At 54.5% G+C, this 26412-nt stretch overlaps 7 protein-coding genes across 7 annotated transcripts; 5 read left to right on the top strand and 2 right to left on the bottom strand.

Moving 5' to 3' along the window:
* Positions 1 to 449: 449 nt before the first annotated feature.
* On the bottom strand, positions 450 to 3397 carry PHYSODRAFT_262959 (hypothetical protein; the record flags this gene model as incomplete). Its single annotated transcript, XM_009541781.1, has 4 exons — positions 450 to 712; positions 1448 to 1746; positions 1803 to 3250; positions 3359 to 3397. 4 exons carry the CDS (start codon positions 3395 to 3397, stop codon positions 450 to 452), a joined length of 2049 nt encoding a protein of 682 aa, XP_009540076.1.
* A 5259-nt stretch (positions 3398 to 8656) lies between these two features.
* Positions 8657 to 9256, top strand: PHYSODRAFT_262961 (hypothetical protein; the record flags this gene model as incomplete). The annotated part of the gene is made up of 2 exons (XM_009541780.1): positions 8657 to 9073; positions 9113 to 9256. The coding sequence occupies 2 exons, from the start codon at positions 8657 to 8659 to the stop codon at positions 9254 to 9256; spliced, it is 561 nt and encodes a 186-aa protein (XP_009540075.1).
* Positions 9257 to 9382: 126 nt separating this feature from the next.
* On the top strand, positions 9383 to 9802 carry PHYSODRAFT_452735 (hypothetical protein; the record flags this gene model as incomplete). Its single annotated transcript, XM_009541779.1, has 1 exon — positions 9383 to 9802. A coding segment is annotated over one exon (420 nt), but the record flags the coding sequence as incomplete, so codon positions are not given.
* A 2486-nt stretch (positions 9803 to 12288) lies between these two features.
* Positions 12289 to 12528, bottom strand: PHYSODRAFT_454211 (hypothetical protein; the record flags this gene model as incomplete). The annotated part of the gene is made up of 1 exon (XM_009541778.1): positions 12289 to 12528. A coding segment is annotated over one exon (240 nt), but the record flags the coding sequence as incomplete, so codon positions are not given.
* A 2465-nt stretch (positions 12529 to 14993) lies between these two features.
* PHYSODRAFT_343234 (hypothetical protein) lies at positions 14994 to 15914 on the top strand (the record flags this gene model as incomplete). Its single annotated transcript, XM_009541777.1, has 2 exons — positions 14994 to 15444; positions 15523 to 15914. 2 exons carry the CDS (start codon positions 14994 to 14996, stop codon positions 15912 to 15914), a joined length of 843 nt encoding a protein of 280 aa, XP_009540072.1.
* Positions 15915 to 19672: 3758 nt separating this feature from the next.
* Positions 19673 to 20167, top strand: PHYSODRAFT_455520 (hypothetical protein; the record flags this gene model as incomplete). Its single annotated transcript, XM_009541776.1, has 1 exon — positions 19673 to 20167. A coding segment is annotated over one exon (495 nt), but the record flags the coding sequence as incomplete, so codon positions are not given.
* Positions 20168 to 20879: 712 nt separating this feature from the next.
* PHYSODRAFT_536315 (hypothetical protein) lies at positions 20880 to 21901 on the top strand (the record flags this gene model as incomplete). Its single annotated transcript, XM_009541775.1, has 2 exons — positions 20880 to 21186; positions 21324 to 21901. Coding segments are annotated over 2 exons (885 nt in total), but the record flags the coding sequence as incomplete, so codon positions are not given.
* Positions 21902 to 26412: the final 4511 nt, after the last annotated feature.

Genomic DNA, 26412 nt, shown 5'->3' with positions numbered 1-26412 from the left:
GAAAAGGTGATACTGCTGAGGCTTTGGCAGTGTGTGAGAAGGAAGATGAAGGCGGCGAGCTTTACAAGGACATGGAGACAGTAAACGAAGTTGGATGACCCAGAGAACAAGTCAGAAAAATGATGAATTTCTGGGGAAGACATTGAAATCGAGATGAAGTCCTGGGTATTATGGAGAGTTACGCTACGACATGTGAAATTCAGATGGTTCTCGGGATTTGGAGGTGACCTTGACTCTCACGAGTGCTTGAGAGACAGCGGGTTGAGCTTGCGGATGGCCAGGGGTTTGATGTGGCGCTTGATGTTGCTCGGCACGTATTGTAGCCACTCATCGTCGTCAGCCGCCGTGTTCCATTGGACTCGAGCAGGCTCACGAATGTCCAACGTCGCTAGCTGGACGTCTAAGTCTTTGCACTTAGCTCCCCCGAGTTTTTTGGCCCTGGGATCCTCCTAAATCCAGTAGCAGCACTTGTCCGGGAAATTCCAGAGACCCGGTTCGTGCCTCAACGACGGGATGAACCCAGGAGTGTTGCGCGAGCGCTCGACGAGCGTCTTGTACGCTCTGCGTAGCGCGTTTCGACGCGACTTCCGCTGAGATTCCATGGTGGCGTCTGCTTGTTCTTCAGTCGGAATAGGCACCCATTGCCCGCGCTCCCAGATTGCCTGTGCGTGCTTGTGCATGATGTCCACGACGTCCTCCATCAGCTTGAGCGCTTTCGCGGAGAGTAGCTCTCGCTCATGGAAGTAGAACATTTGGAAGCGACCCTGAAGCATAGTGTCCCAGGGTTCAGAATCCAGGACTTCTTGGTATGCCTCACGGTCCCAGCGCTCGTGAGCAACGTCGTACGAATACTTGTGGATCTCGTACTCTGGGAACCCGGGAGTCTGGCAAGACGCACTCTTGGTCGAACTTGGATATTGAACAAGAACCCCATAGATGCGCCAGGAGGTCTCGTTGTCCTCAGGGTCTTCGGCCGTCATCAACTCACTTGAAGTGAGCTCCGAGTACGATTTCCGTGCGAGCGTCGACGGATGCTTGGAGCGTGATGTAGCCTTGGACCCCTGAGTACCACTAGAACCCTGAGTGGCAGAAGTGTCTGTCTTGTTTCCCGTGCGACGTTTCTTCTTCGACTTCGAGTTGGAACCCTGAGGTTTCTTGCTTGACTCAGAACGGGGGCGCTTAGCGGGAGGCTTGACTTCCAGGGGTTCTTCTACCCCATTGTCGTCCTCTGCGTCGTCGTCGTCCTCTGCATCCTCGATGTCCTCCAGAGTTTCAGGGGCGACCTCCTCCTCCTCTTCAGAGCTATTACTAGAGGCGCTCTCCTCAGGTTCCTGGGCGGGAGGCTGGTAGTCCGGGTCGTTCTCGATGTCGTCCACCGTAGAATCGGCGTCCTCATCAGGGTACACCATGTGGTCATCGAGGTTCCCCCAGGGTGGTGGCACATCACCGCGTCGAAGGCACCTGCCCAGACGCTCGTCTGCCATTTCGTAGTAGGCTTCAGGGACGTACTTGCCCCAGGGAGTCAGGTCAAGACGACACCAGTACATCATGCTCACGAGCATCTTGATCAGCTGCGGCTGCCTGAAGTGCCCGTGAGCCGCCCGGTCGCTGCCAATCCACTCCATGGCTGTGTCGTACTTGAGCCCAGCAAGAATGGCCTGACGTACGTCTGGCCGAACTTCCTTCCAGACGACACCCCCCGGGAGCATCGTGTGTGCGGCCTCCTTGGACACCACAGTCTTCTCGCTGGCGCGACGCACAGAGTCGCGGCCTGGTTGGTGATCCGTGGGGCGACGCTGAACTTTGTGAGGCTTAGGGTGCGCCGACCGCCGTGGCGACTCGCCCGGCGCCTTGGAATCCCGTGATTTCCGGGGTCTTGACCTTTCTTGGAACCCTGAGATTTCTTGGAATCCTGAGTTTTGCCCCCGGTCTTCGAACCGCTGCGAGGCTTGCTGCTAGGATCCGTGAGATCCAGATTTTCAGGACGACCGGACGATCCAGACCCCGAAGACAGAGGCATACGTGTGCTTTTCTCTGGGTACGGGGCCACCGCAGCCTTGCGCTTGTCCATGGCCGTGACGTTGATGACAGTGTCCCAGGATTCGGGAGGCTTCGAGCCCTTGATGCAGAGCTTGAAGAGGTCGTGGAGGTGCTCCCAATTACCCGTGAAGTCTGTGTGCTCTTGAAGGAAATCGGAGAACTTCCAGGGGTCCACGGTGGCTGACTCAAGACGCGATTTCAGGATTCGCACTTGTGCCTCAGAGTCGGCAAGGCGCGCCTTGAGTTGCGCCTTCACGGACTCCAGAGAATCAATCTCGTCTTGATACCGCGTCTTCTGCTCGCCCAGCGCGACTTTGTACTTGGACTCAGCGTCATCCACCTTGCCCAAGGCCTCTTGGACCTCCAGGAACCAGTAGTCGCACGTGAATTTCCAGGCGCGCTTCAGTTCCTTGTACTTGCGTCGCGTGTCGACTACTTCCTGAGTGGCGGTGAAACCCTGCTGAGAGTCAGCCAGAGAACGCATGTTTCGGTAGGCCCCGAGGACTCGACGCAGGTAACCGGTCATCTTGAACACGCGTTCAGCGAGCCTTGTGCTGTTGAAGTGACGCAGGAGTGAGGCCATCTCGCGTCGAATACCGATGGAATTCAGGGTATTGTCCAGTTCGAACGCTGAAAGAGGCGAACGACGTGGACATAGGACATCGATCCCAGCGTCGGCGCCACAGACTTCCTTCAACCCCTGAAGGTCCTCGTCGGAGAGCTCCTCGAAGCTGACCAACGTGGTCGCGCCGCCGTAGCCTTCCATGGCGAACGCGCCCGCGCGAATGTCGTTCACGATCCCTGGCACCCCCACGAGATACGCGTTGGTCTTGAGATTCGGCGGAGCCGGCAGTTTCCAGTGCGGGGGGCGTTCAGGGACCAGAAAGTCAGGGGGATCGACCTCCTCCTGCCGAAGCATGCCTGCGAAGATGAGTCCCCTGACGTCCTCTAGCGTCACGTGTCGTGGTAACTTGAACTCAGGGGCGCCCTCCATGTCCACGACCGGAGCCACGCCGCCTGCGTCTGGAGCCTTGGACTCTGAGTTCGCGTCACCAGTTTCCTGGGTTGCAGCGTCAGTCGAGGCGTTGCCATCGGCCTCGCGCATGTCCGCGTCGGAGGTCTTGCTGGTGGCGCTGGAGAAGGAGACGCGCTTGGTCACGCCCGTCTTGGTGCTGCCCGTCGAAGTGTCGCCGGACGCTGAGTTACCCGCCTAGCCGCTGCCGCCGCCTGTTGGTGCGGTGCTCGCAGGGGCGCCGCCGGTGCGCTGCTGTGTCGGAGGTGGCGCGCTGCCGGGGGGCGCCATGCCTTGAGCTGGCACCGTCGCTTGCTTGCCGTCCGAAGTCGCGCTCTCCGCCATGTTGACGATCTGCGAAATGGCTATGTGACCGCGCATTGCCCGTTGGAGTTTTGCGTTTGAGAGGAGAACCTTGAAGATAGGTCCTGACCAACCGTTGGGGAGACAGGGTGCCGCCAAAGTAAGTGAAACCCTGGGAGTCGACAGAGTGCAACGGCCGTGTCGAAGTCGACGGTGGATGGACCTGTGTGTTTTTGTGGCCTGGCCATGGTTCACCAGTTCGGAGCAATTTCCTCTTTGATGGACTCGGACCAGGAGGGGCGGTTGACACGAGGCGGTCCCCAGAAAATTGCCGACGATGTGCCGTCACCTCTGTGACCTGGAGTTTGTATGGATGCTGATTGGTGGATGACTTGGATACGGCGCGGCTGTACCCGTGTGACATGGATGGCGACTGTGGGAGAGAAATGATTTCTCGGGATGAATCCAGCGTCTGACCGCAGATGGGCCCAACTGGCTGGAAGTGTGAATCCTGGGAGTGCACGCCCAGAATTTCAGAGAACACTCAGTCCAGCCGCGGGCTTTCCCTTACGATGAGTACCTAAAGTCTGGCGGAAAGTGTCTCTGGAGAATGTATCCCAGAGTACACCTCATCTTGCTGTGGCTCAGAGTGCCCCAGAGGATCAAATTACCCTGAGAATCAACCCACTACCACCGTGATCATGCGCAGGAGGCCGCTAAACCCGCTAAAAGTGTGGCTTTGTGGAGATGCACGCAGGCCTGCAATGTAGCAGACTTGTTACCCAGAGTGCTGCACGGAAACCCAGAGTGCCGCACGATGACCCAGAGTTCACCTCCCTGAGTACAGGTGACCCAGAGTTCCAAAGATGATTCTCTGGGTTTGGACCATAAATCCAGACTCTCTATACTGAACTTAAGTGTTTCCCGAGCCAACACCCAAGAATCCCTACAGTTCCCCAAGATTCCTCAGAGTTCCCAGGATTTCAGAAGATGACCCTGAGTGTCACCTGATTCTCAGGGATTCGAGTCAGTTCGCAGTCAGTCTGCAATCAAAGTGATGCGTGACCTTGAAGAACCGTTGTGGATGCAAAGACTGGATACTTTCGAGGAGTCGAGAGGGAGTCCTGCACCATACTAAACCAAGTCTAAGGACCCACTATTGGCACTTTCGGCGCCGTGCGACAATGGATTCGCAAGCCGATCGCAAGTTTGGACCGCTGATCCCAAGGTATACTCAAGACAAGACATTTTGACCCCAAACATAGTGAACAGAAGATATTTGCCCGAAGAAGAGAGAGAGAGAAGTAGCTGATAAAAACCAAACAGAGTTCCTTTTACCCTGTACTGCGCAAGTGACTTCGGCCAAGCCTGCCGACAGAAATCCGGAGGACCCGAGACTACGACCGCGGGACGCTAAGGGCACATCAACGGCGAAGGACAGCCGTCTGTGTGGGCTCCATCAAACTCAAGTCCAGTTAGGTGGGGATCAGCGACGGCCTTGAGCTTCCTGGGGTGATCCATCTATTCCATATCCTAGTTGGGTCACTTGCTGTGCTCGTGGTAGCCCATTTCATATTACTCCAGAGGGTATTCTGGGGTGCTAGGTAGTCGCCTCCAGGATTTTGTATTGACTGCTTGTGTGAAGGGAAGGTAACTGATAGTGATTGTATTTTCCTCCTTTATTGGAGGTGGTGCGCGTTTGTGTGAGTCTCAGGGGAGCTAGGCCCCTGAATTTCAGACTCGAGTGAGCCTAGTGTGTGTGTGACCCACCGTCCAAGGGTCCAAAAGAATAAGTGACGGCTAGTTGTAGTGTTTGTATACTCTGTATTTGTTGGTTTTATCGAGCTAGGAGGGCGTTTGGGTAAGGTGTCTTCTGAGTTCCAAGTCCCAGAGTTGACTGAAATCCTGGACCCTGAATTCGTGATATTCTGGGTTTCAGGGGATCTGATTCTCTGGGTTTGCCTTTTGTGTGGAGGTGCGTTCTGAAGTAGACGTGCGCTCCCGCACTTCTTCGAGGCTACATTTTCAACCGGTGGAGTGCCGTTCCGTCGAAGACAAACGAGCCGACAGGGATTACACAAGGTACCCACGCCAACCAAGGAGTGTGATTCTCAGGGTTTAAAGCTTTGCGGCTGCGAATCTCTGGGTCTATCTTCTTGCTGTTGACTCTCAAGTCGATTCTCTGGGTCTACCCTTGGGGAACAGTCTTGGGCTGCGCTATACGAACCCCCCCTGGGCGATAAAGGTTTCATCGGCCTCGCCTCAATCGACTGCTGAACCTTGAGACGGGAGAAATGCTTCAACGCAGATCGGTTACCTTCCGTGAGGATGTTGCTGTGGGCGGTGACTACGTGGAGCGTCTGATAGCAAAGCAGTGCTACGGGAAGGCGACAACTGTGCCAGATGAAATTCCTTTTGTGCTGATGCCGGTCACGCATGTGGCAATTGCTGACGTTATTACGGAGAGCCCTAGTGACTTACGCGCAATTGAGGATGCAGAGAAGAGGCAGAAAAGCGCCCGACTGTGCAGCCCAGCACCGGAAAAGACGATGAAAGTGACAGCAGTAGCGAAGAGAGTGATTGGGAGTATCTTGATGCTTTCGAGAGCGATGGTCACGGTCATGGAGACGACGATGACGGTCACGGAGGAGCTGCTGGAGTGGCAGGGCATACTAGAAACCCGGCTACATCCTCTGGCACAAGTGCGGGCGGCCACCCTCCAGTGGCCGGAGCCAGTGGGAGCGCGACTACCAACGCAGGTACTGGTGGAGCGGGGACTGCGAGCGCCGCAGGAGGTGGGACGACGCGCACTAGTACTGCAACGGCTGGAACCAGCGCGAACACGGCGGCAGGTGCCACCCGAGCTGGAACTAGTGGGAGCTCGACAACAAGTACTGCTGGAGCAAGTACTACTGGAGGTTCTGGCGCAAGTTTCAATCAGCGTGGAAGGTCGACACGCACGAGGACTACTGGAGCATCAACAAGTGCTGCGGGGCGTACATCTGCGACTGGCCCTCGTCGGTCGGGACGCCAGCGCAAGCCGAACAGCAACTATAGCCCCAGCACATGGGTGATGGCATTGTCGTTGTCGCAGTGCATGCTGATTGGTGTTGTGAACAACATCCTAAACCCGATGTCGCGGCAGGAAGCCTTAGCGTCTGAGCACGCAGAAGGCTGGAGTCACGCGATGGACGAGGAGTACGCTGCACTGATGGCGAATGGAACTTGGGAGCTCGTAGCACGTCCGAAGAAGAGAAAGGGACGGCGCAAAGCAAACATACTAACATCGGTGTGGGTGCTCGTGGCAAAACGGAACGAGAAAGGTGATGTGGAGAGACTGAAGGCAAGGCTTGCTATTCGCGGCTTCCTGCAGAAGTATGGCCTGGACTACTTGGCTACGTACTCACCTGTGGTTCGCATTGAGTCTGTCCGGCTGGTACTGCTAATCTCCATGTTTCTCGACTTCGAGTGTCGCCACATTGACTTTGTCACTGCGTTTCTAAACGGTGAGCTGGTCGACGTCGTCATCTATATGGAACAGCCCGAGGGCTGCGAAGGAGGAACGGATCGCGTTTGTCGGTTACGCAAAGGACTTTACGGTTTGAAACAAGCGTCACAGATTTGAAACGACATGCTGCACAAGGTCTTGGTTAAGCTGGGGTTTGTGCAGTGCACCTTCGATGCTGGCGTGTACTGGAGACGTCGTGCCGGCCGAGTGGTCTTTCTTACCGTGTACGTCGATGACATCATCCTTGCTGGAGTGCCTGCAGACATCGACGAAGTTGTTGCGCAGCTTGCAGCGCGCTTCAAGCTGAACGACCTTGGGCGAGTGCACCATCCACTTGGCATGGAGGTGCACTACAGACCGGGGCGGATGTTGACTTTGTCGCAGACAGCGTATATTGAGCGACTGGCCGAGAAGTTTGGCTTAGGGTCATCGAGGCCTGTGAGATCGCCGCAATTTCAACATGAGAAGATCACGAAGATCGAAAGGGATGAAAGCAAGATCAACAACCCAGAGTTGCCGTACCGTGAGATCGTGGGGTCCTTGCAATATTTGGTCATCTGCACTCGTCCGGATCTGGCTAATGGTGTAAGGGCACTTGGGCGCTACACAAGTGCGTACACCTTAGAGAACTATCGGGCGGCACAGCGGGTGGTGCGTTATGCACTTGCGACCAAGAACCTGGGATTGGTGTACAAAGCTACACCTGAGTTTCCAGTGATGGATGCATTTTGTGATGCGGATCATCAGTCGTGCCCAGACACAAGTCGATCAGTGACGGGCTATCTCCTGCGGCTGCACGGTAATGCATGGATGTGGAAGAGTCACATGCAACGGCGCGTGATTGAAGACATCTGCAGTTCTGAGCTTGTCGCCTGCTGTGAGTGCTGTAAGATGGTTGTTTGGGCCAGAGGGCTCCTGCTGGAGCTGGGCTACGGTGAACAAGGGCTGGAAGTGCCAGTCTACTGCGACAACCAGAGCACGATTGCAGTCGTGGCGAACAATGGAAACACGTCGAGAGTGCGGTACATGGCGAAGCATGCTCGTTTTGTCAACGAGTACGTCCAAGGCAAGGAGCTGGACGTGATTTATGTGCCAAGCGCGGACAATCTGGCGGAAGTGTTCACCAAGGCGTTGGGGCCAGCCGAGTTCGAGCGCTAGCGAAGCCGCTTGAACGTGAAAGATGTGACCGAACCCTGGAAGATGGTTGAGACTGTCGAGGCAGAGGAAGACGTCGAGATGTAAGAAGTCTAATCTTCAGCGTTCAATGCTGCTGGTGTGCAAAGCGACGAACCGGTGGCACAGTGCATGTGTGCATGTTGCCTGACATCCAACATGGTATGAAGTGGGAGTACGAGACTTCAACGGCAGGACAACCAAGGTTGGAGGCGGATAGGCCGGGACGATTTTATGCAGCCAGAAAATTGGTCCTGCACCATAAAACATGTCCTGCAAAATCGTGGAATGTGTCCTGCAAAAATACCGATCTCCCCAGTATATTTCTTAAGATTTACAGTAAAACTGTGAGGGTACGTTTACGCTTATTATATGGTTACAGAGTTACAATGTGACTGTAACTGGTTACATTTGGTTACATTATGGCTACGAGGTTGTGAATACGATAGGCACTTGTGTTTTGTATTGTATACAGTAAGCTATACGTTGCGAGCGCTAACCAATCAACCAGGAAACCAATTTAGGCTCTGCAGCCGAGCATCTCTCACCATTCATCGTTGTAGTGGCCGTAGTTGTAGAGCTAGCTTCAGTTCTAAATTCAATCTCGACAAAGCAACAAGATGCAGTTCAACGGCTACTACTACGGTATAAAGATGTCGCGAGGCAGCACCACGTATTACCAGTGTTCAACCTACCGAACTAAGAAGAAATGCAAAGGAAAGGTCATTGTCAAAGAGCTTGACGACGGTGGCACCGTCGTTAAAGAGACCGGTGAACACACATGCAAGGCAGAGCCGGAGCCCAGCGTCAAGGACTGCGATGAAGAGATGCGTCAGTTGCTCGAGACTGAGGCTGTTACGTCTCCCGGCGTCATCCCATCAAGGCTGTTGAAGAAGGTCTGCGACCAGCTTGCAAAAAAGTACCCGGACCAGGCCATGAAGCCCATGCAGCGCGAGGAGGCCATCAACTTCGGCAATTACGTACGCAAGCAGGCCAACGGAGGTGACGAGTACCGCCAGATCGTGAGATTTCCGACGGTATGCATGTCAGAATCAGACGATCGTTCCTTCGTTCAGTTCAACGTGTTCTACGACAACGCGGGCAAGCGACAGCACATCATCGGAATGGGTCACCCGGATTTGATCCGGTTACTCAAGTATCCTGGAGCGTCTGTGTTCATCGACGGCACGTTCAGCATCACCCCGTCAGAATTTCAGTAGACACTCATCGTCATGGTGCACGACCCTAGCTACGACGTCTACATCCCTGCGTTGTACATGCTTGTAGAGGCCAAAGACGAGTGGGCGTATTGGCACGCGTTGCACTGGGTGCGAGTATTGGGCACGATGCAGATGACCCCTGGTAGCATCACCAGTGACTTCGAGGCGACGCTAATCAAGGGCATCCGTGACCAATTCCCAAGAACGTCTCTGATTGGCTGTTTATTCCATTGGAAGCAAGCGATTCGTCGAAAATTGATCGACCTCAGAATTCCGGCCAATCAGATTTCTGAGGCTATGTGTCCGGGGGTCATCGACGTTTTGACAGTTATACCAATTGACGAGATCCGATGCAAGGGGATTCCGTACGTGATGTCAATCGTCAAAACTAAGGGAGCGGCTCGCATTTGGACCGGTTTCTGGGACTACTTCGTGCGGACGTGGATGACGATGTTCCCTCCCTCGCTTTGGAACGTCAACAGCTACATTGAGCAGGAGGTGGAAATGCACAACCGCACCAACAACCCAATTGAGAGCTACAATCGCATCGAGATGCGCCGTCGTGTTGCCCCGCCTCACGCCGATCCGGTTACTTTGTCGATGCCACCCGCATACACCGCATTTAGGACGCCCAAACGTCGAAAAGCGAAGAAGTAGGCCGTTGGGTACGCTGTTCGAGTAGCTAGAACTAAATAGGCTACAGACTCCACTGCGTAATACATGATGTCTTTTTTCAACAGTGCTGTATGATGCCAGCATAATTAATGTGTCCTGCAAAATGTCCTTCACCGCAACAGATTTAATACGTCCTGCACTCAGCGACCTGTTGCTTTTTGTGAAAAGCTTACAAGCTAAATACCCGAGCCCCCCCTTGGCTGAGCCCCCGGGTCTCGCTCTGTCGAGCTCTCCCCGTGGTGTGGCTCAGCCGGTGGGCGCGGAACTAAAATGTTTTGCACTGCAAGCTTATTGCGAATTTCGTTTTCGATCTCGAGAAAGCGCCCAATACAACTAGGTTTAACTTCTTCAAAGCCAGCAACTTGCTGATTCCAGCTATGCGGGTGTTCTACAGCGCATTGGGTGCACTACACGCAAGTCTCTTTGGCATGCACACGGGGCCATACTGCTGATGTCAAGATAACACTATCCAGGCTGCACTGTGATCGATACCGTGGGCAATAGGTTCATAGCAAGTAGCGTACAGAGAGCAGACTAGGACAGCCGGACGCTGCACTGCTTTATACCGGTAATACCATGAGATTTTGGATACTCTAGTTCATATTAAAATGTACCGAATGTATTAAACTGATGGTCGGACATGAAATGACGCTGGCTCTAAGCTATCCGCTTAGAGAACAAAGGGTGTTACACCCCTCAGCGTTGTGCTCTTAGCCTTCGCTAAGAGAACTCCTTCTGTGGAGTTCGTGCACGGCGCGGCTGGAAGGAGAGGGAAGTTGAAGCGAAGCAGTAGGACAGTTGTAGAGTAGTCGCCGGGTTGGAGAGGAGGTTGGCTTGTTGCTTTTGAGGCAAATGGAGAAGTGAATTGATTCTTAGCTCGAAAACTAACAGATGGCTGGTAAGCGAGCACTACAGCGGGAAGCTACACTAGAATCTGGCCTCGCATACAGGTTTCTTCATATAACTGGCACACCTACAGCAGCAACAAGAATCTTAGAGACAGCATTGGCGCAAACAATCGCGTGCTCGTGAAGATTCCGTCTCAAAGTCGGAGGCGCCCAGCAGCTCCTGTAGGAAGGAGGTCTTTTGAGTAGAAAGTAGATTCACCCGCAGCGGGCGAGGCAGTGTAGGCGGCGCAATCCCTACACCTTCGCTTCCCCTCTTCTCGCGTGACCCACGCTAGCAAACGCCTCGGACTGGTCAACCGCATTAGCTGAAAAACATTGAAGCCAACAGGCGATTGCCCTTGAGCTGCACTGCAACTTGCCACCGATCACTTTCAATCGCTTTCATCCAGCGCCAAGTAATTTGGCAAACACAACAACAAAAATGTTATGTATCTCGACCGACACGACACGTCCTGTCCACCTCCGAAACCCTCGGCGCACGCTCGTCCTGAACATCTACATGTACACCGTTGCTGTAGTGTTGGAAACTTTCTCACTACACACGAAAAACAGTGTGAAAGTTTCCAACACAACAGGAAAGAATACAGCTCACACAATGAAAACAAACGTCCCTCAACAGATAAGTGCCGCAACAATATTGAAGCGCAAGGGCCATAGGGGGGATCCTACTAGGATCCACCAAAAGCGACGATGCCCATAGACTACCCCGTGGTCCAGCGGAGTGGAAATTCTTCACAACGACGGAGAAGATAATACAAAGCTGGTGACGACGAACACGTACTGCAGCTTGGTCATCATTTGCAACCGCTTGGGCAGCGCCCTTGGGCTATGGCTTAGCGCACGAGATCGCAAAATGGACCTGCGCGCTTCGCTTTATAAGCTTATGGTGCGCAATCGAAGTCATCGTGATTTGAGTTGAAATCTAGATAATCGTCACATGCAAATACCCCCTTGTCCGTACAAAGATCAATGGAAGTCCTCACGTACGTGTTCTCGGTGCAGCCTTGCTACATGCAAGCACACGAATAGCTGGTCATGCATCTTTGCCGTGTGCACTATTCCAGAGTGGAGGCCGATTGAGACGATATCCCTCTGCTCGATCTCAGAGATACCTCTCGTTCTGCAAGCCGTCGTTGCCACGCGACAAGGTTTGCCTCGCGGCTGTCCAGTTCGCGACGTCGACTCTCATACTCGTTGCTCTGACGTTGAAGCCGAGTCCGCTCTGCAGCTAGTTCAGCTTGTTCTTGACATTCTCCTCTCACGATCATCCAGTCGCTGCATCCTAGTGCGATAACCATCCATGCGTGGAATTTCTGGCAGTTGTTGTCCTTCAGAAGACGGGTGTTCTCGCATCCACTGTAAGGGCCGGCTGAGAAAATCTTCGAAACGCACTTCGGCACTAGCTTTGGCAGGTCCGCGAGCATGCTGCCACGCAGCATACAGTGTTTGGTGCTGGGCCCATATTCTCGGGTGGAAGCAGAGATGATGACTCTTGATGTTGTCGACCCGCCAGGGAAACTGGAAAAATTGCTCGTCGACGGGGGGACCACGTGACCTGCGTCCCCGCGCCGGCTGAGTCTCCCTCCCCACATTCACGCACAACATGCACACAGCCCGCGTAACAACGTGAGTATTTGGGTCTCGACGAGTAGGACGGAGTCCTAGACTTTTCTTGAAGATCCCGCGCCAAGAATGCGTCTTGACAGATGAGGGCGGTACTGTGGATCGTAGAGTTGGTCGAAGTGCGGCAACCAAGCACCACCGTCGCCATTATTGCTTGATATGCTGCTGGTGTTGTTCCAGAAGAACGGCCGCGAATTGGTTGGGGCTTTTCATGGGGCGTTGCTGCTGGCAGCGGGACGGCCCTCCAAGTCCCCGAAGGTGCTCATGTCAACGCCATTGTGCGTCGTTGTGGCAGGTCCTGGCGCAGCACTCGCCGTCCCGCCAGAAGCACACGCTCGCTCATCGGCGCTTGGTACAGGTAGCAGAGTGCCGAGCTCCGGCCGGGACGACTCTGTGCGGTGACGAGGGCACTGGGTTCACGCGGCTGCCGAAGCGAGGCGAGGGCTGCAAATGCGCCAGAAGAAATGACACCGGCGTCCTCGGCTGGAAATAAACAGTCGAAGCGCCTTCACGTTGTGTGCCCCTCCTGTACAAATAAGTTAGTAGAATTGAAGTGTTGTGAGAATGCGTAGTGATGTAGTAAGCCGCAAAACATACCCGTCATGTTTCGTTAAGTGGTCACCATTAAACAAAAGTGGACACCCATCTGCTGTATGAACGAACGACCATGTCGGCTGTGTAAAATGGTGACGATTACATTGGGCATTCTTCCCGGCATCATTCCGTACTGCTATCGTTGATCGGATCCAACATTGGGTAACTTACCACGGTCATGATGCTTCATCCACGATGTTTCCTCGCTCCCACTCTTTTCGCCTCGCCCACCTCTTGCAAACACCTCGACTGGTCAACCGCATTAGCTGAAAAGTTGAACACAACAGGCAATTGCCCTTGAACTGCATTGCAACTTGCGGCCGATCACTTTGCAAGTGATCAATCCCTTCGATCAATTGCTTTCATCCAGCGCAGAGTAATTTCACAATCACAACAACAACAAAAATGTTACGTATCTCGACCGACACGACACATCCTGTCCACCTCCGAAACTCTCGACGCAATGCTCGTCGTCAACAAGGTATTATCCCTCAACGCCTGTGGGCACTGTAGCTGTAGTGTTGGAGGCTTTCTCATTGCACGCGAACAAAAAACAAAACAAAACACGCACAATGAAAACAAACGGAGTGATCGATACCGCATCCATCCCTCGACAAATGAGTACCGTACGTGCGATTCACCGAAAGCTACGATGCCACGGATCACCCCGCGGTCCAGTTGAGTAGGACTTCGTCCACACAACGACGGAGAAGCTAATGCATAAGCTAGCTGGTGGTGACAACGAACACGTAATACAGCTTGGCCCAGCGTGAGCACGTCTTGAGCAGCACCCTTGGGCTATGGCTTCCGCGTACTAAGGCCTTGTATCGCAAAATGGAGACCTGCGCGCTTCACTAATAATAATGCAGTGCGCAATCGAAGTCCTGGTGATCGCCCACGCAATGAAGCAAGGAAAAGGGCATGTCCCATGTGTGCGATCTTAGCCCCCGCGTTGAAGTGCACTTACCGTGCTGGCGTTCACTATGGGGCAATTTTTAACGCGGGGCTGCATAGCCGCTAGAGTTGCTGCTTGGGAAGCAGTCACTGCCTGGGCCGATCGTCGACCTGAGGTGGTCGAGGGGCACATTGCAGATCACGTTGCAGGGCAATTTGGCGTCATTGACACGCAGCGAGACAGTGTCACGTGTTAACGTGCGTGCCCACGTGCATTGCGTGTTTCTAGCGCACTTGAAGGGCGCAAAAAACCGCATAGGAGGGCCATTTAGCGCTGCATAATAACATATCTAAGTACATGAGGTACTGAAACACTCATGAAGCGAGCTGAAATCAGTGTTTTACACTAACCAGTTGTCATTAGTGTTAGTGTTTTTCACTGGAAACCATTACTAAAGAGCAGCGTTTCGCCCATCATTTGAAAGTGCAACGAGGACCTGAGACCAAGTTTATATGAGAAAATGCAAGAAGCGCAGGCATTATTGTGCGTTCGATTCAAAATTTCCGAGAGCGATTGGTTGAATCGATCCAGCGAAACCGACCTGCCAATCGCCCAACCTAACATAAGGAATGAAATATATGCGTGATAAGAGGCTTTCCTTTGGGAGCCGGAAGCTGCAGCTTTGCAGTTCTGGAATTGTACCATGGTGGCCACGCCACGGAGGTCGCCACGCCAGCCCATTCTTACGCGTGTCTCGCCGTACCCATTACGAAGCCGCACCCCGACGCCAGGCAGCTCTCCGTCGACCTCGCAGCCCACAGTGGCTCCACACGCATCTCCATCGCAAACAGACGTAAGTGGTCAAGGAACACGACCACTATAAGCGACCCAAGCAGCGCTTCGACCGCAGCAGCTTCCAGCGACACGAGCACCGGCAGCACCCGCTACTGCTTCTCCTGCACGATCCGTTGGTCTGTTGGCGGCATCTCCAGCAGCACCAGCTACATCGCGAGTGGTCACGTCGCTGCCACGGCCTGAGAGCATGCACGAAGCAACAACAGAAGCAGACCAAGCAGCTCCAAGTCATCTGTACCAGTTGCTATTGCGGCCAATCGTGAAGGCGACCATCGCCCAACGCGATACGTCGGCCGAGACTCTCGACGACGTCGTTGTCAACGGCGGATCGTTCGACGAGATCCTGCAGAAGATCTGGAGCTTGTTCAGCGGCCGTGTCAAGTACAGAGCGGTGCGGACGGACGGCGAGTGGTCTGTCGAGACCCACGAGGTGGGCGAGGGGGACCGTGTCGTGCAGCTCAGGGCCAAAAAGAAGGTAGTGGAGTCTACCAAGTCAGCACAAGCGTGGAAGCAGTGGCTGCAAAAAATGCGAGGGCATACAGTGACGCTCGTTATCTATGAGTATGGTTTGTCGATCGCAAGAGCTCAAGATCGAGATGAATTCGTCGCAGCCTGCATACAGCCTGAGGAGATCGATCGTGCGGGTGCAACCCGGTGAGACCTCGTTGCGAGATGTTGTGAGAGACTTCGAGAGCAATGGGGGGCTACATTCCTAGGTGAAGGTGTTGTTTGGCGTCTGTGGGCCAACCATCTCACGCGGAATCTCAACAGGTCAACGTGGGACACCGCTATTCAACAACTACCACCAGAGTATATCGCGAATCTGCTTCGACTCGTGGATACACAGATGGAGCAACACGTGGCCGAAATTACTCGAACGGCAAATGTGGCGCTAGATGTTGTGGAGGCCACAATTGCTGACTACCGGCAGCTGCGCCAAAGGTGGGAATTTCTCGGACAGTATCTCGATGAAAATGAGCGCCGTTTGGAAGTGCGCAAGAGTGTTATCATGGGGTTTCTGCGCGACATCACCCCTCCTGCTCGCGACAAAGTGATCGACCCTCTCCTTCAAATGGAGAACGTCGACGACACAGAGCACGCCGAGTGACGAAAGAAAAAGGATTGCATGTTGATGAGTTTAAGCTTCTCTTACGATTCAAGTTCCGTAAACTCTAATTCATCTTGGTTGCGCTCACTAGCAGCGAGTTCGGCTTTGTTCTCACTTGAAAGAGGTCCAACAGGATCGAAGTAGCCTTGTTTCTTCCAACCGCAGTGCTCGAACACCTTGCTCATGTCGAAATCTCTGAAGCGTTGAAACGTCTGAACGACGAATGGAGTCAAATCTTGCCCGCTAGCTTCCGAGTAGTGTCGTTGAAAGGAGCGCTTGACGTATCCGAAGAGGAACTCGATAGGATTAAAAAAACGGACAATACGCTGGCAAGAAGATCACCACTACACCGACGCTTCGTAGATAGTGAATAATTTCCGGGTGGCGGTGGATTGTAGCCCCATCCATGATCCAGATTGAGTTTGGTCCAGGATACTGGCGTATCGGCCCCCTCTCCATGTGCACCAGGTCTTGACAGCACTTGGAGAACTCTAGCCGATCGAAAGTGCCTTCCGTACTGAAGTAGTCGATAATGCCGTTGACACCAATAAAGGCCAGGATCGACACACGAGGTTTTCTCTCGAAGTCGCCGCGGATGGCAACTTTTTTCCTTCGGACGGTGTAGCCTCGCTTGCGAACCATCCCTCTGTTGTCAAATGAGACCTCATCGAGGAAAACGAGGTTGTGGTGGCTCCAGTCGAGGTGCCTAAGCTCTTCCACGAAACGGAAGACGTCCTGATCCTTGATGTGAATCGCCCTTCGCTCCAACACCTTCCACGTCAGACCAAACGAGTGAATGATGTGCCACACTGATGTCTTGGAGATCTCGGTGCCGTGAGTTCGTTTGAAGGCGTCCTGGGCTTCATCTAAGTAGGAGAGTGGATGATGTTGGTAGTAGTTAAAAAGCCACACCCGTTGCTGCTTCGTGGACTTCCTCTCTCGAGTGGTCCGAGCACGCTGGAACACTCCGGTCTCGTAGTAGGCTTGCAGCCAATTGCCGATCGTGTGTTCGGCCTTATTGAAGACGTGGGCAAGATGGCTTCTAGTATAGCCGAGCTTGATGTGCGCGTAGAGGCAGTGATAGACAGTGCTAGGGTGCGCGTGCTGCCGCGTTACCGCTTCCTCCATCTTGAATTGACTGTGCGGAGTGCGCACTCGGGCACTTCAGGGAATGTTGACCAATTAGCGACGAAGTTCGATTCGCCGCTCGATTTCAAGACCGGAGCCAAACCGCACCCTTTTGGAAAATTTGGGCAGAATTGACAATAATTGCAAGTAATGACTGTAACGAGCAAAATTAGCTATCATTTTAGGACCAATCTCCAGTATCCTGGGGGCAGCGGTGACTTGACGATGACCTGACTGTTATTTCAACCCAGGTGCTGTAATGGCACTTAGGAATTCCTCGGATATTTTACGTACTGTATTACGATAACAAACTTACCCATTAGGGGTGCTCACAGATGCCGGATTCAGAAAGAAAAATCAGCAAAATCGATCTCTGATTGGCCCAAATTGATCTGAATTTCAGATGCTCACAGGGTCACGCCAAAAGGAAGTCTGGAGGTAACATTTGGCAGTTCGCTTGGAGTTTGTAAAGAGGTTCTCTCTCCTAAGCCTTCAAATTGAAGAAGGACACTCGTGGACAACTTGTACATAGATAGCTTCATGAAGATTTATTTTGACAAAAGTTGTCATCTAAACTATTTGCCGACAGAACCGGTGTACTCTATTCACCTCACCCATTGTGGAGCCTACCAGTCCCAAGCTCGCCTACGCAGTCCCTCGATCTGATAGTTGACTTAGGTAGGGACTGCAGCGAGTGCTGTACGTGTATTGGTGCTGCTGTCGGTGGACATTGTGCACATATGCGTAAAAGCTGCATTGCGGCGGCTGATTCCGTCCTGTAGATAATGGATGTCTGAGGTGGACGCGGCCGCTCTATGGCGGCCAACGTCCACGTAACGTGCGCATGTGATCCCTACGAGACGGAGTGGTTTGCATTGCCGCTCACAGGATCACAGATACACCGCAGCAATGCAGCTGTTACTCTTCTGTATCGTTTTGCCCGGTATCTTCAACCTGGCTTATCCAACACCTTGGCCAGCCTGAGACTCGCCGACTTTGGATAGACAGCGCGCCAGCACTAGCGTCGGATGCGGCACCACCAGCACACTACTAGCATGAATCACCAGCACACTCGAGTGTCGACCGTCGACCGTCGAGCTGCCCTGCGGAACGGTGGATTTGCCGCGTGCGTTCTCGCGAAAAATCTCGGCGTTTTGCATGCGTACCAACTTCTGTCGGGCACCGCGCTTCACGCGAAATACAATCTTCGGATCAGTGCGAGGCCTCCCCGTCGAATCACTTTGCGATTTCCCTTCTACTAGGACCCGAAATAAAGGGCTCAAGCCTCGTCGGCCTCGTCGGGATATTGGTCCCCGTCCGCCTATATATCGGCGTCGACCCGCTCGCTGCATAGACAAGAAGAGCGCGCGCCACACCCAACCCCAAAAGTGCCTTGAGACGGCAGACGCACTTCTAGTTGTGTATTTGCCGCTTCAATGCCCGGCAATCAAGCTCCGGTCGGGACGGCGCCACGCGCGCGGAGCGGCGATAGTCGCCGGGCCCCGGCGCCACAACCACAAGATCGAGTTGGCTGCGAGCCCGCGACTGCCTGGTCCCCGGCCTTGCTCTCGACGTCCTTCACCGACGCCATTGAGGAGGCCGCCGTGCTGAGCAACCCCGCGATGCAGCGCGCCATTGGCCATAACGCCTCGAGCTACTCGCACCACCCGCACCACAGCAGCAACAGCAGTGGCGGCAGCAGTACCGACAGCAGCAGCGCGCTCAAGGGCGACGACCCCGCCATGATGGCCGCGACGCCCTACGAGCTGGACCGAAACATGATGGGGATGCTGGCCAACAACTGGAACCTCAACGCCGGGCCCCCGCGCGCGCCCACCGCCAACTGGGGCTTCGAGCCGACGCCCTACGACTCGGAAGCGCTCATGGCGGGCGCCAGCAACCAGCCTGCGCCGCTGGCGGGCTCCATGATGATGATGCCACCTGCGAGCGCCGGCATGACGCACGTGATGGGTCTGGCGGGATCAGAGCCGAGTTTCGTCAGTGGCGGCGCGATGACGATCAACAACAGCGGCAGCAACAATAACAACAACAACGTGCAGCAGGTCATGGGCCGTGAAGCAGCGACAACGCTTGGGCCTGACCCGTTCTCTGCCATGGACAACAACTTCGTCATGCCCTACCAGGACTGCGCGACGCTGCCCGTGAGCGACTTCCCGCTCTACGACGGCGGCGGCATGTACAAGCCCGCATTTGACGGCGCTGCTGGTTTAAACCAGTTTACGTCTGCCGGGTCTCACGTGAACAACCAGCTGGGTGACAGTCCATACTTCGGCAACGACGGGCCGATAATGGCCACGTTCCAGCAGGCAGCCAACGCGGGTCCTCTGTTCAACGAGGTGGCGCAGGCCCCGGCCGCTGCGATGGCTGCTATTAACGGCGGATTTGCCATGCCCGATTTGTCGCTGCAAGAAGACGACGACAGTGACTGGAATGGGTCCTCCTCGGGCTTCTCAACAGTTTCGTCATCGCCCATCGCCAACAAGTCGTCGACACCGACTAGCGCGAGCGGTGCGGTGGCCGCGCCGTTCATGTCGTCGACGCAGACGGCAATCAAGCCGTCGGCCACGAACAAGGACGCAACCAAGAAGCCCAAGCGGATACGTCGGCTGTGCTCGGTCGCCGGATGCAGCAAGCGTGCACGGTCTCAGGACCTCTGCATTGCGCATGGTGGTGGCCGTCGGTGCATGGTGGAGGGGTGCGAGAAGAGCAGCCAGGGAGGCAACATGTGCATCAAGCACGGAGGAGGTAAGCGCTGCAAACATCCAGGATGCGACAAGGCGGCGCAGACCAACTCGCTGTGCAAGGCACACGGTGGAGGTCCGCGATGCCAGTTCCCAGGCTGTACGAAGAGCTCTCAAGGCGGTGGTTTCTGCCGAGCACACGGAGGAGGCAAGCGTTGCGCCGCCGAGGGCTGCAACAAAGGGACGCAGCGAGGGGACTTCTGCGCGTTGCACGGCGGCTCCCGCTTCTGCGAGGTCCCAGGCTGCATGCGCAACGACCGCGGCGGAGGCTTTTGCGCGCACCATGGCGGAGGCAAGCGATGCAGCATCGCCAACTGCAACCGCTCCTGCAGGAGGAACGGGCTGTGCTCAACGCACCTGCGTCTGCTAGGACAGGAGGCCGGCGGGAAGGTCGCGACAGTCGCATCCCCAGCGATGTCCACCGCCATGCCAACCAACACGGGAGTGACCTCGGTCTGATAGCGTGGGGATCCTGGCCTCATTGTGGACGCACCAGGGGATATGACTGCCGTAGCAATTATCTAGTGAACTTATGACTCGAATGAAGAGCTGATCGTTTTCGTGCTGTGAAATGGGATCAAGTGGCGGCCTTCGTCGATATTGAATCTTGTCACCTCACTGTAGTATGTGACGAGGATCATCTACGATTTGCCCGGGCTGCATCATTTGTTACGTGGCGTCAGAGCTTGAAGGTGGCGGGCGAGCCGAACCAAGCAACAGCGCATACATGTATTGACGCTAGTCTTTTGTTGACATTGGAACTCTTCCAAAACTAACACAAACGCTGTCACAAATCGCAATTTATGTGACAAATGTCAATGTTTGCACCCTTTACATAGTGGCACATAGTACCAACCACCTCTGGAAGCGGATGATCTGATACAAAAGGTCCCTTCAAAGCTGTTAGTCAAGGAGTAACTATGCTGTATAGTCTGTACCAGTGTAGTTTTGCTAGAACCAACCATCTAAACTCTGCTGCTGGCAGTGCGCCATCTCTAATCTAACTCACTTCGTCTTTTGACGACTCCTCCACACTCCCCTCCTCCTAGTCTCTCCGTTAACCTCGCAACAGGTTATGAGCTCAAGCCAAGCCTCCAGCGATGACTTCCCCAGACTCATCGGAGCCGACAACTTCGACGTCTGGAAGGCTCGCGTGTGCGCAGACCTCGACGGAAAGCATCTACTCGGCTTCATGACGAAGCCCAACTATGATGGTGTCTCCGAGGACGACAGCGAGGACAGCGGGAGCGACATGTCCAACGCCGACGACCCGCCGAAGACCACGCTGGCAAAGACGGCTGAGATCGACTCCGACGCCGTCGACTACGACGAGAGTGACGACGATGACAAGCCCCAATCAGGCTCTGACGAAGACTCAAGTGGTGACTCGGACTCTGCAATCAAGCGCAAGGACCTGCCCGTTATCCGGCCGTTTAACCACCGTGATGCACGCTAAGCGCACAAGCCGTTGAAGAAGCCGAAGGCCAAGCCTTTGAACCAGCGTGAGCGCCGTCGCCAGGAACCAAGACCAAGGCATTCCTGATGAAGACGATGGACAACACGCACGTTCGGCTGGTCAAAAATCTCGTCACGTCCTACGACATCTTCACCTTCATCTGCGAGAAGTACGAGGGTGCTGCCTTCCACGGCGACCCCTACTTCATCCAGCACTACCTGATGGAGATCAAGTACGATGAGGGCTCTGATCTCACAGAGTTTTTCCTTAAGCTTGAGAACGCGATGAAAGCCGCGTCGGAAGCCACCGAATCGGTGATGACGGAGGGACAGAAGTCAATCTACCTGTTCCACTCCATGCCCAAGTCGTGGAAGGATGATCTCCGGGTTTGGAAGGGCCAACGGAAGTACATCCCGTATGAGGACCTCAAGCAGAGTATTGATGGCAAGGTGCGCGACCTCCAAGCCCAAGAGCGCTATACATTGGCGAAGGGCACGCCAGAGACGACAGCGACCAAGAGCGAGCGTGCCCTGGTTGCGGCTGGACCTACAATCCCTCCGCCCACCCATGGCAACAGCTACAACAATACCTGCTCGTACTGCGACCGCCAGCGCCACGCTATCCGTCACTGCAGGAGCCTACAGAAGGACCTGCGGACTGGACACGTGAAGACCGGTACTGTACTGCCTGCGAACGTTGTGTTCAAAGGCAACTCAAAGCGTGAGTACCCGAAGAACAAGGGCAAGAACAAGCGCAATGGAAACAGTGCTGGTGGCAACTACAACGGCAATCGTGGCAAGAATCGACAGCGCCAAAACCGCCAAGAAAGCTCTGATGATGATGACTACCGTCGGAGCAAGTCCCGCGAACGCAAACGCCGCCAGGCCGACTCGGACGATGATGATGAAGCCGATGGCAACCGTCGAAAGGTGTTTCACCAAGAGCGCCGCGAGTCCGGCCTGATTGCTGTAGCCACCGCCATCAACCCGCCTCTGAGTCTCACGGCTCAAGCCAACGTTGACGTGGACACCACGTGGACCATTGATTCTGGATGTACGCGTCATGTGACGCATGAAGCCCAGTGGTTCTCGAACATCTCTGCCAGTGGTGGTTCCATCACCGTCGGCGGAAAGAATCAAATCCCGATTGAGGGTATTGTACGCGTTGAGCTGGAAGTCATCGACTCCAAAGGCAACATGAAGACGCTCATCCTTCACAGCGTCCTCTACGCCCCACAGCTGCACTTCAGCTTACTCTCAGTCTCGGCTGCCGTGAAGCACGACTTTCGCTTCAGCTTCGATCGCAAGAAGTGTGTCATGCAGACTGATGAACGCTTCAGTATCAAGGCGCCGATGGCGACGAACACGGATCTGTATCAGTTCCAGGCCAAACCTGCGGTGAGCGCATCGCCACTCATTGCCACGTCGGGTAAGCAACGCTCTCTTCTGCTTTTACACAAACGTCTTGGGCATCCTAACGTTCGCATCTTGCATGATCTATCTAGGAGCCAAGCCATCCGTGGACTCGACGGTACTGCGTCGGTAAACCCGAAGGAGCCGTTCTTCTGTACGGCATGCACGCTAGCAAAGTCTCACCGCTCGCCCTTCTATTCGAATAGAGTAGTTGACCGTGCCACAGCACCATTGGAAAAGGTTCATACAGACATTTGTGGTCCTTTACCTGTGCCTAGCCTTACTGATTGCCGTTACTTCGTGATATTTATCGACGATTATTCCCGATTCATGTTCACATATCCGATGAAAACCGAAGTCAGCTCTATGACTACTATGAAGACTTCAGGGAGAAAGCCCTGAACATCTTTAGACACGACATCAGTGTGCTTGAGTGGCGTCCGTGTGCTATCGAAGAACACGACATCCAGGTTCTCCAGGCAGATAATGCCAAGGAATACGAAAAGCTTGGACGTGAAATCTTCAGGAAGTACGGCACACACGCACAATTCACAAACGCGTACACTCCGCAACAGAACGGAGTTGCGGAACGTCGCATGAGAACTATCATGGAACGGGTACGGGCCCTACTGCTTGACGGTAAACTTCCGAAGCAACTCTGGACAGAGTGTGTCTGTCATGTGAGGCGAGGCGGGTGAACGTCTTTATCGTCCAGGGTGTATAGCGTACGTCCGGTAGGCTTAGACCCGGGAGGGTTTAGCTTACGGAAACCCAAAACTCACAATGAATATAAGCTCCGGTTGACGTGTGACCTTGTGCAATCCCTATAGGTGTCGTTTATCTTCGGCGGACCGAGTTTCAACCTTGGGAATCGCAATTGACCAAAGATACAGGAATGCAGAGAACTTCCGGGCGCTACTCGTTCCGGGAGTCCTGAATGGGAGTGAGATCACGAGCAAAGACCTTCTCCAAAATAACCAATATCAATACAGAGTCTGTACACACAATATGCAGCCTGTCAATTTTAGGTTGCACCCCGAATACAGGTAAATTCGGGATGCCCCACGCGCACCACTCCTGAATGCCAGGAGAACAATACAGGTACCTTCCTACCACACGCAATCTACAATCGGGTCCTAGGGGGCGATTGCCACAACCTCCTAAAACACAGGGAATATGAAATGCAAGCGCACACTGAGAGTGTACGCCACAACTGGGAAATGAAACAGGTGTACCAACCCGATTGGGCAGTACTTTTGGGTACCTGACTTGGCTTGATGATGTAGTGAGAAGTTTTCGGGGGCCTTGGACCAGGCGTTACTCAAAGCTCGCAGCGGGGCTCCGAATGGTACACCCTCTCGTGGGCTCCTAGGCGGTACACTCTCCCGTGGGCGGCGGCTGTCCTTAGGCGAATTACGAACCAGGCACTTGTGCACTTGAACGCAAAACAAACTCTGTTGATCTTTATCCTCTTCTCTCTCTCTCTTTGGCTATCTCTCTTCTCTTTGTATCTCTCTCTTCTTCGTTGTATACTTCTCTTCTTCTTCGTATGGTCTTGTTACCTTGAGGGCCGCTGGATTCTTCACGCGGTCTCCTCTGCTCATATCTTCATACACTTGTTCGGGTTCTCTTGGCTTCAGTATACCCGGGCGTCGCGTCGCGATCACTTGATGTCGGAGGGACTCGGGTGCCTGACCTGGGGATCTGCTGCACTGCTGACACATCGAACTCAGACTGGCTCACTCTCCATAGTGAAACCAAGTCACGCTCGGAACTGGCACCTTGGTCGCTAACTTCGTTGACTTGGCACGTTCCTGGGCGTCGGTCCATTGGCAGATAACAACGGTGGCTTGGGGCTTCTCCATTCAGGGCAGTGTTGGTCCATTCAGGATGATCGGCACTTGGGCACTCCGGGCGTTGTCCATTCAGGATGGCCATCCGCCATTCGGGGTAGTTGCATTCCATTCGAGCTGTCGGTTGTCCATCCAGGCTGCCGTCGACTCCACGAGCTTCAGTGTCCACTTGGTCTCGCTGCTTGAGGTCCTCAACTCATTGTCGGGTCACACTCGGGGTCTTCGTAGTCGCAGTATCCTGGATGTTCGTCTTCAACACGGTGGTGGTAAAGTTCAGGGTGTCGATGGCTTGGTACACTTGAGTAGCTTCACCCTCGGGCTGCCGGGGATTCGAAGTACCTTGGGATGCCTTGGCCTCGTCAAGAAGGGTAGCTCTCGGGGATACGTTCACCGTCTCCCTTCGTCAGACTAGGTCGGGGCCGGACTGGGTGCTGCGCACCTCCGGCCAGTTGAGGTCAAACGCGACCAGGTATCGATACTCCACATCTCCTCCATCATGCTCGGGCGTTCCACAGGTACACCATCCTGAATCGACCTTTCTTTCCTCGCTCTCCCTGGATCGGCACCGGGGCCAGCTGCGCGGACACTCTCCAAAATTTCAAGTCGCCTCGTGTCACAAGTATGTGTTGGTACTGAAAGACGGCCTCACTCACTTTTGTGAGCTTGTAGCGTGCGATTCACCTACGAGTACCGTTGCTGCGAGTGCAATGCTGGACTGGTGGGAGCGCTTTGGCGCCCCCTCTGTGCTCGTATCAGACCAGGGCAGCCACTTCAAGTGTGAGGTGATCCGCCAAGTGTGCGAAACGCTGGACATTGAACAGAGTCTTGTGGTAGCTTACGCGCCGTGGATTAACGGTACAATTGAGCGTCTGAACCGCGATGTACTGCAAGTTGTTCGCGTACTGCTTATGGAGTACAAGCTGGACACTCGTGAGTGGGTCTACTTACTACCTCTTGTTCAAGGCAACTTGAACCACACGCCCGTGCAGTCGTTGGGCGATAAGTCGCCGAGCGAGCTCTTTACTGGACTGCCAAGACCAACGCCATTGGAACCAATCCTTCTAGAGCATGGCAAGACGGTTGAGATGCTGGTACCTTCGGATGGACTGCCGGCGGAGCGACTTGCAACTTTGCCTGACAGTTTGGCAGCCATGCACAGGGAGGTGATCGACCAGCGCGAGAAGCACCGGCTGCAGAACATGGCGCGCTCCAAGGGCGTTGAGTGCAACTTCAGCGTAGGAGATTTCGTCCTTTGGTCGCGAATCGATCTGTGGACAGGCTTCTCGCCCGATGGGTCGGTCCGTTCGAGGTGGTCAACACCGCACCCCACTTGTTCGACATACGACACCTTGTCACGAACCAGCATTACACGGTCCACGGCTCGCGTCTGAAGTTCTACGCGGATGCTAGCCTCGATGTGGATGAAGAACTGCTCGCTCATGTTGACAATCGAGGCATTGTGGTGTAGTACCCCGCGGAAGAAGTGGGCGCGCCGGGCGCCGGAGGAAGAAGGCGCCGGGACGCGAGTGGTGGACCTCGACGCGGATTAATGGGCGCGACGCAGGGCCGAGCTCGACGGAAAGTCGGCGTGGGTGATGGGCTGTGAGACACGGTGCCAGAATCCAGTGCGACGCGTAATCATCCGACGGGTCGAACAGTGCGCCCGGTTCTGCAAAACGCGCCGACCCTAAACCCCGCCGACCAAAACGCGCCGAGGTAAGATCTTGATTATGCCACGCAAATCAGGTTGAAGGACGGTAGTGCAAGCACGACAGAAGTAATGATAGGTACAGAGCGGTAGGCTTAGCAAGCAGTAGTACAGAGTAGCCGGTAGCAAGGACATAGGATAGGGTAAGGATTCAGTCCCGAAATTTCTCTAACCACAAA

Source organism: Phytophthora sojae, assembly GCF_000149755.1.
Source record: "Phytophthora sojae unplaced genomic scaffold PHYSOscaffold_32, whole genome shotgun sequence".
Lineage (NCBI taxonomy): Eukaryota > Oomycota > Peronosporomycetes > Peronosporales > Peronosporaceae > Phytophthora > Phytophthora sojae.
This window is presented reverse-complemented; position numbering and strand designations above follow the sequence as displayed.